General features: G+C 41.8%; 1 protein-coding gene across 1 annotated transcript; it reads right to left on the reverse strand.

Moving 5' to 3' along the window:
• Nucleotides 1-9,000: 9,000 nt before the first annotated feature.
• Nucleotides 9,001-13,422, reverse strand: mrps30 (mitochondrial ribosomal protein S30). The gene is made up of 5 exons (XM_030105196.1): nt 12,795-13,422; nt 12,059-12,204; nt 11,554-11,659; nt 10,128-10,304; nt 9,001-9,975 (listed from the first exon to the last, which is right to left on the reverse strand). The coding sequence occupies exons 1-5, from the start codon at nt 13,387-13,389 to the stop codon at nt 9,716-9,718; spliced, it is 1,284 nt and encodes a 427-aa protein (XP_029961056.1). The 5' UTR covers nt 13,390-13,422; the 3' UTR covers nt 9,001-9,715.
• Between the last annotated feature and the right edge of the window lie 472 nt (nt 13,423-13,894).

Genomic DNA, 13,894 nt, shown 5'->3' on the forward strand with positions numbered 1-13,894 from the left:
CCTCGTGCATACATCCGTACCATTACTTTGTAACCAAAATGCAAGGCTCTAAACTCATTCATTATCTAAAATTCAACTATTTATTTTGTCTAAAGTGAGTTTTCTTTGCAGATTTTCAAAATCACCCAAGATGGCAATAAATCTATTATTTTGTTTCCAATAAGTGAAAGTGTCCTTTGCTTCATGGAGGGGGAGCGTGTTGACCTCGCTTCTCTCCTGGCTCATCCTGACATTTTGTGGCGCTTCCCACTGTTGGTCGCTGCAGCAGGTGGAGCTGAGCGAAGATGTTGGAAACAGACAGAGAGAAAGAGACACTTCATTACTTTCTAATCTAAAGAAATTACAGACAGAATTTAATTCTGTACTGCAGAAGATAGTTGAGGATACATTGTTTGGAATAGAAATAGTATGAACCAGTAAAAAGAAAAAAAAACGGGGAGATTTCTAGCTCAGAGAGCAGGACAGCAGTATACTCAATCATACCTATATGATGATACAAGTGAGTTAAGGACAGAATAAGGAAATTAATAGTTTTATATAAACCTGTATAATTCAGAAAATTATTAAAATGAAAATATTCCATTGTGGAGGTCGCAGGAAGAGGAGACGGACGAGGGAGTGGAGTCCAGTGTTGTTCATTATCCACACACGCGAGTGACAGCTGTCATTCCAGGAAGTCTTTTGACAGATCACTTCTGCCTTTTAACCCCCCACCGTCAGTGCACCACACGTCACCAAACCCCGCTCCTTCTCATGTGAGGAATACCCCCTCTCAGCAGACAACACAACATATATCTAGTATCAACTGTCCAATGCTTACATGGGAGGATCAGGAGGATGGAGTACCAACAAAGTTATATGAAACATTTTTAAATGCACTTCCACCGTCTTTGCTCTTTTTCTATTTACAGAATATCATCCTATTGATTGTGAATGGATGTATGTTTATCTGGTTGTTTAAAAAAAGATATTTAATAAGAACATTATTGCAGAAAAAGTTAATATCTCCATTTGGTGAGTTTATCATCATTCATTTGATAAAACAGCAAAAAGACAATTGATAACTAAGACAAAAACCAACAACAACAAAAAACGCGACAAATAAGATGCAGTTCCCCGTGTGTCCAGTAGGTGGCAGGATGAAGTTGAACGCTGTTTGTGATCCGCCAAAATCTAGAGAGAGGAAGAGGAAGGATTTCGCGCTCAAAATATTCACCTGCATCTTCTTTAGAAATGATGGCGGCAGTTCATGAGTTCAGAGAGTTTATTAGTGAAATACTAACGGCTGCCGCTGGAGATATTTTCGCCAGATTCGAACAAACTACCTTCCAGTTGAAGGAGGAGTTTAAAAGACAGAGACGATTCCTGGAAGTCTGTGGTCGACCTGTAGTCCCGTTCCAGAAAGCAGGTATGTAAAAAAAAGTCCGGATTAATGCATGAATATGTTTTTTTATTCAAAAAAGAAAAGCATGGTACAATTCAATGGCAGCAATACAACAGGTTAAAGGCACTTTTTCTTCGACAGTCTTTTAAGATACAATACTAATACTAGTATTCAAATGTATATAACGTATAACGTATGTATTCCTCATGCCAGTAAACTTTTAACGGCTGCAGCCGCAGGGGTCCACGTACAGACTGTTTTCTAGCCAGCCCCGTGCATCCTTGACACCGACAACTCCATGTACCATGTATATTAAACTCAGAAATGTTTGCCGCCACTGGGTGCGTGTGAGTGAGCATGGAGGCTTCCAGTTAGGCCAACATTTTTTTTAGCTGCAGTTAGCCCTGCTAGTAAAATATGGTTTTGTGTGGAGAGGTTCAGTGATGAGGCGTCATTGAGAAGCAGTTCCCTCGGAAAACATGGTATATTTATGACCAGCAGATCTGACAATATAAAAGAGATTGCCTTTCAAAAGGATGCCACATCAGTCACTCCCAGAACATGTTTAAGAATGATCCAACTTGATATGGAGAACACAGGTCACAAATGGGAGAGTGTACAAGCTTCATGTAGTAGCGTTTCCTTTGTGTAAGGTACATTCTGTGTATGAGTTTATGGTTGAGGTTTTTGGATGTTTTGTCTAGGTTGTCCCATACATTAGACCAATTTATTTCATCACTGGGAGTACCAAGGTCTCTGGTCCACACTTAGTGAACAGCCAGAGGGCCACAAGAGGTTTCTAGAATGAAGGCGTTGAGAGTAGAGACAAGGCCTCTCGATTTCACTTCCACATCTAACAACTTGTGTAATTTGTAGGAGGGAAGAGGAATACCCCAGGGCTTCGGGGTCAGGATTAATGCATGAATCTGACAACACTCTCTGCAACATTTTATGGCCAAAAGAGCCATTTTTTAATGACTTTCCGCCCAAATCAAGTTGATCTGGAGCCCCAAAGCACATTTAACCTACATAGTAGTTTTGATGCACATACGGTATAAAAATGCAAGATCTTATGATGTATTTAAGGTTGTAAACTGCAGTTCCCAAGAGGTTGCATTAAATTAAATAGCATTCTGACCTATTTTGTACCTGATTAACAGTTTCATTTCTCTTTTCAAGCATTTTTTGGAGACAATTTTGAAATTTTAGCAGTTTTAATAATTTTACCCTTTTTTTAAATTATTTTTACATGTGTTTTTTTCTTTTAGAAATTCTAAACATTTGTATTTTTTTAAGCCATTTTATATAATATCCCCGCATTTTTTGGTGGTTTTAGTTATTTATAAAAATTTGACTTGTACCTTGTGACAAATCTTTTGTAAAAGAAGCAAGCCGAACAAGCCGAATCTTTTGAATGACTATAAGAAACGATTCCTTGAGATCTGGCTCCTTTCAAAGAGCCATAAATCCATCTCTATAACATAGCATCCAGACAGCTTTCTTATTGATTGTTTAAACCATACAGGTACTGCCAGTTTTATAGAAATGAGCAGACCTTTTTGTTTTTACATGTTTCTGTGTTACATGTGGCCTGTCTTGTCTCATCCATCCATCACTGTAAAACATTCACATCCATCACATCAGTGACTTTGTTTCGTCTTCTCCAGAGAATCCACAGCTACAAATTAACAACCAGAAGGCGAGTCTGCAGCAGGAGGAACATGAAGCTCCACACATCAAAGAGGAGGAGGATCTTGTTGAGCTGTCTGCCACAGATGGTGGAAGTCACAATTCCCATAATTCTTTAAGAGACTCGACCACCTGCATACTCGCTGCTGCTGCTGCCGGGGAAATCTTTACCTTGCTTGAGGTACCAATCATCCAGTACCAGGAGGACGTTCTTCACCAGCACAGAGTGCTGGAAAGCATCTGGAATCCCAAAGTGAAATTACACAGAATAGGTATGGGAATGAGAATGGCCATGGGATTGGTGTCTGTTAAAAAAAATTTATATTTTAGTCACCTTTATTCAGAAGGCTGGTAACTCCAAATACACTCACTGTAAACCATACAGCCCCCCCTCTGGTGTTGAAGTGGAATCAGAGCAAAGGCACAGTGTAGTGTGGTAAACAGTTAACAGAATGTTGTGTGAACATGAGAGAAAGCGAGTGAATACACCACCTAGAAAAAGTTCATCGTAATTATTTGTTAAATCTGAATGAAAGTTTTCAGTTTCGCTGCTTCGCTTCCTGTAGGGGCTAAGCCTACGCTTGAAGCCCCTACGGCTTCTACCCAGAGTTTTCGGCTGACACGCTGGCACTTGAATTGCATGAATAACGTGGCTGAAGCGATCGTTTGCGTCTTTGAAATATGTCCATTTATTTCCTTGTTTTCACAAACTCCACAGCAGGACACAGATCACACAGCGATGGCGAGGCAGCAGCGACAGCGGTCAAAACGGTGTTTTCTCTCACGGGCAGCAACACCTGCCAGGCCGTGATTACTTCCGTTTTATACATCCCGTGGTAATTGGCTCCTACACTTCCACCTATGTGACTTCTCTTTTATCTTGTACTTTTTTGTCCCTGCAGAGCTACAGCACCATCACTGTATGGAGGAGCAGCTCTTTGAACAGGAGACAAACTACTGTCTACAACAGGAGGAACCTGAACCTCCACAGATCAAAGAGGAACAAGAAGAACCAGGATTTCTGCAGTCTCCAGGGAACCATGCAGAACCAGAACCTCCAGATATTGAGGAGCACAAGGATCTCGGCACCAGCAAGATGGGAGCGCAGCCTGAAGTGAAGTTTGAAACTGACACCTTTAAGTTTCCTTCTATTAAGGAGCAAATTGACCCGAGTGAACCAGAAGAAGGAGCAGACACTGAACAGCTCCTCTCGCAGGACTCCGAAGTCCACCTTGAGAAAAAAAGGATTGACTTTCCTGCTTCAGAGACGCAAACTGAATGTGAAAAGCTTCTTTGTGAGGAAACTTGTGGTGAAATTGTCCGTAAAAAACGGAAATCCTGTCAGAAGGCAAGGAAAGACACTGATAAGAACAAAACTTGTGAAACATGTGGAAAAAGTTTCATTTATCAGTCCCATTTCTTGATCCACATGAGAACTCACACAGGTGAGAAGCCATATGCTTGCGAAACATGTGGAAAAAGTTTCAGTCAACAGTCTGCTTTGTCAGTCCACATGAGAACTCACACAGGTGAGAAGCCCTTTCCTTGTGAAACATGTGGAAAAAGTTTCAGTAAAAAGTATACTTTGTTTTGCCACATGAGAACTCACACAGGTGAGAAGCCATATGCTTGCGAAACATGTGGAAAAAGTTTCAGTCAACAGTCTGCTTTGTCAGTCCACATGAGAACTCACACAGGTGAGAAGCCCTTTCCTTGTGAAACATGTGGAAAAAGTTTCAGTAAAAAGTATACTTTGTTTTGCCACATGAGAATTCACACAGGTGAGAAGCCCTTTCCTTGTGAAACATGTGGAAAAAGTTTCATTCAACAGTCTAATCTCTTGTTCCACATGAGATCTCACACAGGTGAGAAGCCGCGTTCTTGTGAAACGTGGAAAAAGCTTCAGTAAACGGTGTCATTTGTTGGTCCACATGAAAACTCATTCGTGAGAAGCCATATCCTTGTTAAATGTGGACAAAGTATTCGCTGTTGTTCCACATGAGAGCTCACACAGATGAGAAGCTGTATTGTTAAATGTTATAAAAAGTTGTTGTACATTGTCAGTCATGAGAACACGTGGAGTTTTTTGTGAAAAAAATAGAAGTTTCATCAACTGTTAATAAAATGTTGACCTGAATTCAATGAGTTCAGAGTTTCTTTTTCAGTTAAAAAAACTGATTCATAATTTAGCTTTTCATTCTTTTTCTGTGTCACAGATGCAAAAAAACGTTTTGCTTCTATGCAACACATGACTGCTGACATACAATGATTGAAAACTTGTGTTGAGAATGTCTTTAAACTGATTACATTCGTCATTGCATGTCATCCATTTCTTCAAGGTTTATTTGAAAGAATCGATTAAAACATAGACACAAGGTGTTTTCCATACAGTGTCTGTCACAGAATCGAGAAAACAAGAGGATATGAGAGCGATGACAGGAGTGGTTTATGACAATCAGAAAGAGCACGGAGGACAAGATGGAAAGGGCCAAGAGGAGAGCAGAGTGAGATGAAGGAGAAAACTAAGATTAACGTAAAAGATGTCTGCATAGAGATAATTGGGTCGCTAAAGATAAAAAATAACTTGCCATTAAAATTAATGTAATTAGAGCAAATAGCACATATACAAATTTGAAATGGTTCTTTAATCAGGAAGAGAACAGTAAAATAAATCTCCATTTCTTCATTTACTCACATGACAACAGTCTAAGGTTATTTCACAAAGTGGTAGTGCCGTCTCTGGTTGGAATCCTTTTAAAGGGGCTGTATCGTGCAAAATTCACTTTTTGTATGTTTTAACCTTGTTATATAGTTATGTACTCACCAAAAACACCCCCAAACCGTTTTTTTCCTTTGTGCCAGCGTTTTTGAGCTTTCCTGGTGTTTGTGCTGCTCAGAGAGGCAGCCCCTCCCGCACCGTGAAAACGCTCCGTTTCCCACGTTCACGTCACACGGAGAAGATGGCTCCCTGAGCCCCCCTCCCTCCCGCAGGCCCTCGGCAATCAGCGTTGCTGCTTTTTCTAACTCCGAGTTCGAGGATAAACTTTGACCATCGTCTGAAAGCAACAGTCAAGCAAGAGCAAGAGTCTGAAGAGTCTGAAGGGTCTGAAGGGTCTGCGCTTGGTGAGTTTTCTCACAGGAAAAGACGTTTTTGCGTGTAGAGAAGCTAGAGCTAAAGAGCTAAAGCTAGCCAGCGTGTTTGTTTTGAAGCGCTGATTGGTTGAAGTAGCTGTCAGTCAAAGTCCACAGGGGGAGAGGCGGGATTTTCAGTGAAAAAGAGCGTTTTCTCTTCCGGGTTTCAGAATTAGCCCCATAAAATCTTTATTTCACACAAAATGACTTTTCCTTAGCGCCAAAAATAAACTATTACCATGTCAATGCCATTGTTAGGGTTTGGACGAGCTAAAAAAGCATGATACAGCCCCTTTAAGGCGTAAGATCTAAAGTTTTGTAAAATTGAAAAGCATCCTGACACAACATGTAAAAAAAATATATATATATAAAGATCTCCTTTGTTTTATTAACATTGATCTGAAGGAACGCTTATTCACACTATAATATGAAAACATCAAGAACCTGCCCATGTCCATGTCAGATATATGTAAGAAAGACACTCAGAGGCGGAGCGTGAGTCTCAGTACAGAGGGGGCGGAGCATTCTCGATGGGCCCTTATATGACAGTAATTTTACCATTCAAACAATCCCTCATGCTACCATCAAACAACACACTAATGCTCACTTTTATTGAGCCAAGCAAACCTCTATGCCTCAGAAAGCAGAATAAAGTCACAAACCAGTTCACAAACTTGTTCTGAAGAACAAATACACATACGCCCGCGCACACACACAGATTGACAGCTGTCAATCTGGGAGCTTCCGCTGTCCATGGTGCTGAAATCTCAAATAAAAACTCACTGGCTAAATCTGTACCATCTTTGATACATCTTAAATATAAAATGAACACAGTTGGTCTAAAATTACACAATCTATTCAGATAGATACAGACACAGCTATCTTTATCTTTTGGAATTCACGTATATTAGAAAAAAAAATAGACTCGGCGGTCTCATAGTTGAGAGCAACACAAGGCACATTCAAACAGGCAGGTGTTTAAGACCACAGCATTTTGATAAAGATAATATTTTTGAAGGTTTCACTGACTCACCAATGGCTCCGGTTTTGGGTAGTACCGCCAGCGGCTAGTATAGTGTTTAGCATACTGTTTAATGCTTAATGCCGCACAGCCAATCAGCGCTGGCTTACAGCTCTGATGCATTCATGTACATTCAAAATGTAAGAATTGGCAAATTGGAGCCCACACTCATATGCGTATACGTTCTCGCACACACTGCATATTTTATTATAATAATTTATTTATAAATGTAAATGTGAACACATCACATGAAACGGGGCCCTATGACCTTGTGGGCCCTGGGGCGCCCGCCCCCTTGCCCCCACTCTGGCTCCGCTACAGAAGACACTATAAACATGCTTCTATATAAGTGTAGCTGTCCACTGTTTGGTTAATCACATGAGCACTGAGAGGCAGACCTCACAAGACAAGTATATTCCCAACTTGTCATAAGATTTTGTCATACATTTTATCTAATTTTGTAACGTTACAAATATCAAGAAGTCTCAAGCAAAGGGAGACCACGCCATGTCTGATGTTCAAACAAGGGAACTTTATTCATCAAAATTATTAAATAATCAAACAAATAGAAGATTTTTTTTCAATCAAAACAAAACATGTTCATATCACCATAATGATGGCCTGGCCTGTTAGACACATGATTTTTAACAGAAACTGTCAACTCGGTGGGTCAACCATGACGGAGCAGCTCATTGAAGCTGCTATTCATCCTCCTGACCAGCAGATGGCACCAAAGAGGAAAGCGTTCAGCATTGAACCTTTAATCGAACAGGAGTCAATATTTGAGACATTATTACCCAGAAGACCTATTACCAGGCTCAAAATGTAGATTTTTACATTTTTTTTAAAAAAATTAATCATAAAACAAAAGGGATTGACATCCATAGGCATACTATGCGTAAACCTTCCACAGAAGAAAGAAAAAAAACAATTATTTATGTAATTGCACTCTTGTTCAGCAGGTGGCAGTGTAGACACCATGTGGCTGTTTAATTGTTATTGAAAAAAATGAAACGCATTGGTTTAAACAAGAGATGCAATGTAGAACTGTATTCATAATTGTTTTTTTTCCTACGATTGGTTGTTACAGTTTGGACTTATATTATCGAAAAAAAATTCTAACTTCCATAAGCAAGCATTGCTTGAAAGCTTTTCACTGCACAATTACTCTAAACGGAATAATAGAGATATAATCTACAATACTCCACAATAAACACGAGCTTCACATATATATTTTTGTGCTGTCATTCGATTAAAAAAATAAATAATTAATCACAACTGATCAGCTGTCTCTGCTGCTCATGCAGCACACCCTGCGCAGTGGGTTCAGAAAGATCCAGGAAGCTTTTAATGTGGTTCAGTCAAACTTAAGTGACTTGAAAACAGTTTTTATGCTAAATCTAAATCACACATGATCACTTCTCCAGGTTGTCGAGTTTGAGGAATTTCTACGGCTGTACATAAGAATTTTATTATAGATGGAGTCTCCTTTGCTTGTGAGATGAATCCAAGCTTTAAGTCAGTGTTTTTTGAATAAAATCATATCCTACTCTTGAGGCCAGCTTTATGCTTGCAAACATCTTGTCCATCCTAAATGTTGTAGTCATAACCTCCTGTCTGTGCATCCATCCTCTCAGTGGTGACATGAGGCAGAGTGTCCTCCATTCAGTAACTGACATTAACCGTCACCCATCGCTGTGTTCTGTATCCACACACTGGATGAGCTTTCTCTTCCCACAAGTTAGGCGGCGATTCTGAGTCTTCTTTCTTCATATCTCTTGACCTGGATTCAAACATTCTGAGTACGTTATGCTTACAGATAATTTAACACCAAAACTAGTGTTCCACAGAGAATTTGCCATAAAATTACTGCAGTTTAATGCAAAAAGATGGAAACATCTGTAATATTTACACAAGTTAAACAGTCAAAGAGAACATGGTCAAAGACAGACCATGAAGGCTTTTTCATATTTCATATTTCAAGTATGGTGGGATTACCTTGAGGTGAGAACATTTTCTACTGAGAGTGAATATTTGAGACTTCATGACTTCCAACCATGTTGCAGTAATGCCGAGCTAAAAACTCATAAATCTAACATGTTTTCATTAATGTGAGGAAGAGCTGTGGGTTTGAAATGAGCAATTTTATTCTTCATAAATACATCCTGCAAAATAACTTGCGGCCCATGAAAGACATCAAGGTCACATTCACAACACTGTTCAGCACGTCTGCTGCACTGACGTGGCGTTTCACTGCAGCAGCTTCGGTTCTGATCGTTCGGCCCAGGCTGCAGCTGCTGTGGGCGGGAGAACGCTCCTTCACAATGACTGATGTGCACTAAGTCTGCAGTGATTACTCACACGTTGCTTTCTGATCGATCAGAGCTCTGCACTGTTTATAAATGTGTGTAAGTGTTTTTTCGTTTAATTTCCTGGTGGAAGTTTCCCTCTTTTCGCCTCCTGATGAAACATTCACTCGCTGCGTGCCTCTACGGCCGGTTCATGAGGAAGTGAACCAGCAGTGCGAGGACGTGGTCGTTCAGGCCCACCACCTCCCCATCCTCAACCCGCTCATACAGTCGCAGCGACTCGGACCCCCACAGCAGGTTCTTCCTGGGGTTGTTGGCGTCCGTCTCCACGGAGAGCGCCACGGTGTTGAGCTGGTAGCAGAAGAAGGAGAAGAAGTGACCGTCTGTGATCACGGCCTGGGATACGAAAGGCCGGTCCACATCCTCGTGGTTCCAGAAACCTGTGAAGGAGAGACGGGAACGTGACCACCAGCCAGTTCTTCTGTCTGCTTCAAAGACTTTCACATCAGGAACTTGATCATTTCAGCTTCCTAAAGGCTATAAAACCAGAACATGTACATTTTAAACACGAGCCTGTTGAATAGGGACTCACCCTGGTACATGGCCTGAGCCCCGGTCCAGGCGAAGAGGCTGGCGAGCCCGTTGGCTCGCAGGAAGACCTCCACCTGGTCAGACTGCTGCAGCCGAGCCATGCGGTCTCTGTGGAACTGATCAGGCACCAGGTGGAACTGAGTGTGGCCGTAGCACGCCGGGTCTGGCAGCTTCGCACCTGTCAACCAGACGATACTGTGGTTTCCTACAACATGTGCTTCACTCATCAAAGAACCTGAAGGAATACACTGCTGCTGTGAATTAATAAACATATACAGTATCTCATCCCAAACAATACTGTTCAGCTAAGAACATGCAGATAAAAAGCCTCGTGATTAAAACTGAAATTTAATGGAAAAAAAATAATTACAGTTAAACATGGTCAGTAATTGTTTGGGCTCCAACAATCCACCGAGGATTTCCTTTGTTAAAACTGCTGTGAGTTGGCTGCTCTTGAAAATGCTAAGATCCGGTCATACATGTTCTCATATGTCCCTAAACAGGAGGTCAGTTTGTAGTTTACTACCATGGGGGAACATGACACCATTCACTCAGAACATCCAACCTCTACAGAAAAACTCAGAGTCATAGATCTGTTACCAAAATAAATGTACCAATTCTTTCAGCCAACTACACAGTGTTAATATCAAAAAACACAAAGTGCTAAAGGAGGGAAAATGCACATGAACTGTCTCAAAATAACTTTTAATCCACTACAGTAAAATGAGGTTGAAGTGAAAACCAATTTGTATCATCTATCCATCTTCAATACTCCTTAAATTTTAATCTTAGGATAGCAGGGTGCTGGGATTAGCTCCTCTGTCTTGTGACAGTATGCATGGTCAGATTCTGTGAGAAAAACGTGCACACACTCCTATATTTATTCCAAACTTGGTCCACATCAACAACATGCTGACTGAGCCAGTGACATCCAGAAGATACCAAACATGCTGGTTATTAAAGGTGCTGTAGGCAGGATTCCGCATCTCTGCCAGGTTTACCTAAGCAAGATGGTGATTTGACCCATCTAAGATGGCCATTTGAAACCCAGCACAGCCAATCCTGTCCTGTTTTCTCTGACATCACGCCCTTATGCAAGTTAAGCCCCTCCCACAAGAACGTGCGACGAACGCCCCTCGACCAATTGCGGTTAGAGCCTCAGGCTCTTCTGATTGGTCAAAGATACCTGGAGCTGTTGAGATTCCTTTTCAGCTCAGAACAGAGACAGATGGAAACACTGCGCCCTCGTGGTAGTGCAGTTATGCTACACTCCTAAAGGATTATCAATGGATACTCTAACATTTAATCCAAAGAAAACACAGAAAAATTAGCATTGACTGGCAAAATCCTGCCTACAGCAGCTTTAAGGCTGATCAAGGTGACGTGAGACAGAAGGGCGATAGATGAAAAGTCTCTTCTTGTTTTACCTGTAAAAATGTGGTTGTCATACTGTCGTCTGAACAAGGGCATCAGGTCGGGTCTTAAGTTGACCTCTGGCACCTCGGCTTCATATGAAGACTCCAGCGGAGCAAACTGCCAGAAGTTAAAGGCACAGAGTTAACTAAAGGGAAAAAAACAAACATTGCAAACAACATAAAAATAACTAATAAACAGAAGATGACAAACAAAAGCTGCCATCTAGTGGTCAAAATAGGAAGAACTTAAAATTCAGCTCAGCAAAGGTTTTTGTTGAAGCTACAGAGAAAACATGTCTGTGGTGCTGTTTGTCTTTTTAGATGAAGAGATGACTCACAGTACGTCTGCTCTCACAACAGGCCCATATATTGGCATTCTCTAGTATTATCCACGCTGTACTTGCAGATTCTTTCCATGCAGGATCCTAAACGTTTCTGCTTTACATCCAAACCTCCAACTATTGTGCAGCAGCTGTTGTGAAAATCACCCATGGTGTGACCAGAGAGGGATTTCTACCTGAGGCAGTCGCTCGGTTATCCTGATCTGGCAGAGCGGTCGGTCGTCGATCTGGAACCTGGTCGGCTCCAGGTGACCTCTCCGGTGACCCTTTGGGATGATTCTCTGACCTCTCCTCCAATAAAAGTTCACCGCAGGACTGAAATCTGACAAAGGAACAAAGGAAGGATTTCACTTTGTGTTTCATCTTCATATAAACCTTATTTAGAACTGGTGGATTCACTGATTGATCTTATACATCTACAGATAATATTCCAACAACTTGGCAATATAAAAACATCCCGAATCATGAACCAGCCCTTCTGCAGATGTGATGCGAGTTTTAAACATCATTAGAGTACTCTCACTCTTAATTCCTTATTACTGTACTTATAGATGTCACAGAACAGATAATGTATCATCTGTATTCAAGATGTTTCACGAAGTATAATGTCTAATGTTACATCAATGCCCAGAGGGGCAGGTCAAAGCACTTAGTACTGATTCAAGACACTCCCACATTGCCAAACATAGATTATGTGAATATAGATCGAAATGCAGCAGCTAGATTTATTGGTGGAACCAATGAGTTATGAGTTAATATTTTTATTCCCTTGTTCTTATAATTTAACACTTTCCTAGATCACTCGTACAGAACTCACTGGTGTCACCACAAAGTGCCTTTTAGTTCGTGAAATTACTGCTATTTAGAAGTAACTTGTTGAACTGCTCTTGGTGAAAACTGGGATGTTCGTACCCAGACTAGAGTGGAGCAGCGGCGGGTTGTGCAGGGCCACACGGAGGGTCAGTTCCTTCACCAGGTTTCTGAGAAAAGGTCCGACGGTCTGCTGCTGGTGTCTGTACAGGAAAGGTCTGCGTCTCTTTACGTGCCAGTGCTCCTGCAGGATCACACGCTGCACCAACGAGCGGATTTCCGCAAACGCCTCATCCTCTATGCCCGGCACAGCAGCTCGAGTCCCGGCCGGAGCGTCCGGTCCGTCCGCCGCCGCCGCGGTGAATTTCTCGGGTAGTCCCGGGATGTATGCGGTCTTGGTGAAGTGCTGGTACCATCTGTCCGCGTTCCGGGCGAAGGTTTGGGGATACACCACAAACTTCTTGCGCTGGATGCGAGTGATGAGGGACAGCTTCTCCTCCAGGGGCGAGGCGCGGATCTTCTTCACCTGCTCCTCGACCTGCCGCAGCCGGGCCGACTTGCTTTTCGCCGTGAGAGAGGCGACTATGGGGGGGTAGGCGGGCTCCTTGGCGGCGGTTTCGGTGTGAACACGCCTTTGGATTCCTAGTAGAGATGAGTTTTTTGGAACCAGCAAGGACAGCCTTATGCGGGCCGCCATGTTTCTCCGACGACCTCGACTTGTACTTCCGCTTCAATGAACTGCAGTCTCTCCTCACAGCGCCCCCTACAGGTATCGGCCACAACATGCCCAAGAATGCGACACTTTTACAGTCAAGAAAAACGTCCAAAAAACAAGTGACTAAAATTACAGTATTATTTATTATTATTATTATTTATTATATTTTTTGAAATTCATATAAATATATACATACAAATGAAAACACTGATGAACATTCACTATCGCTCACATAAAATGCTGCCTTTCCGGTACCGCTACGATCCGTCGTAAATTTGAAAGCAGCACAACGACATCCGGAAAAAATTGAAAATAACCCAAATATGCGGTGCTGTGCATCAAAATAATGCATTATAGCAAGAGAAATGACCGGGATAGCCTCGAGTGTAGCTCACTGATGTGAAAACAGTGTGGTGGAAAGTCGACGCAAAGAAATTCACAGAGGGTACTTGAAGGCATCATATATACATGGCGCTGTACGGAGGCC

This window comes from Salarias fasciatus, chromosome 12, assembly GCF_902148845.1.
Source record: "Salarias fasciatus chromosome 12, fSalaFa1.1, whole genome shotgun sequence".
Taxonomy (NCBI): domain Eukaryota; kingdom Metazoa; phylum Chordata; class Actinopteri; order Blenniiformes; family Blenniidae; genus Salarias; species Salarias fasciatus.

What these genes read in the sequence shown, in the direction of transcription:
- mrps30 (XM_030105196.1), bottom strand. Translation starts at nt 13,389, where the DNA reads ATGGCGGCCCGCATAAGGCTGTCCTTGCTGGTTCCAAAAAACTCATCT. An exon ending in GCTGCTCCACTCTAGTCTGG is followed by an intron (nt 12,205 to 12,794) that starts GTACGAACATCC and finishes TTCCTTTGTCAG; the next exon opens with ATTTCAGTCCTGCGGTGAAC. An exon ending in TGACAACCACATTTTTACAG is followed by an intron (nt 10,305 to 11,553) that starts GTAAAACAAGAA and finishes TCTGGTTGACAG; the next exon opens with GTGCGAAGCTGCCAGACCCG.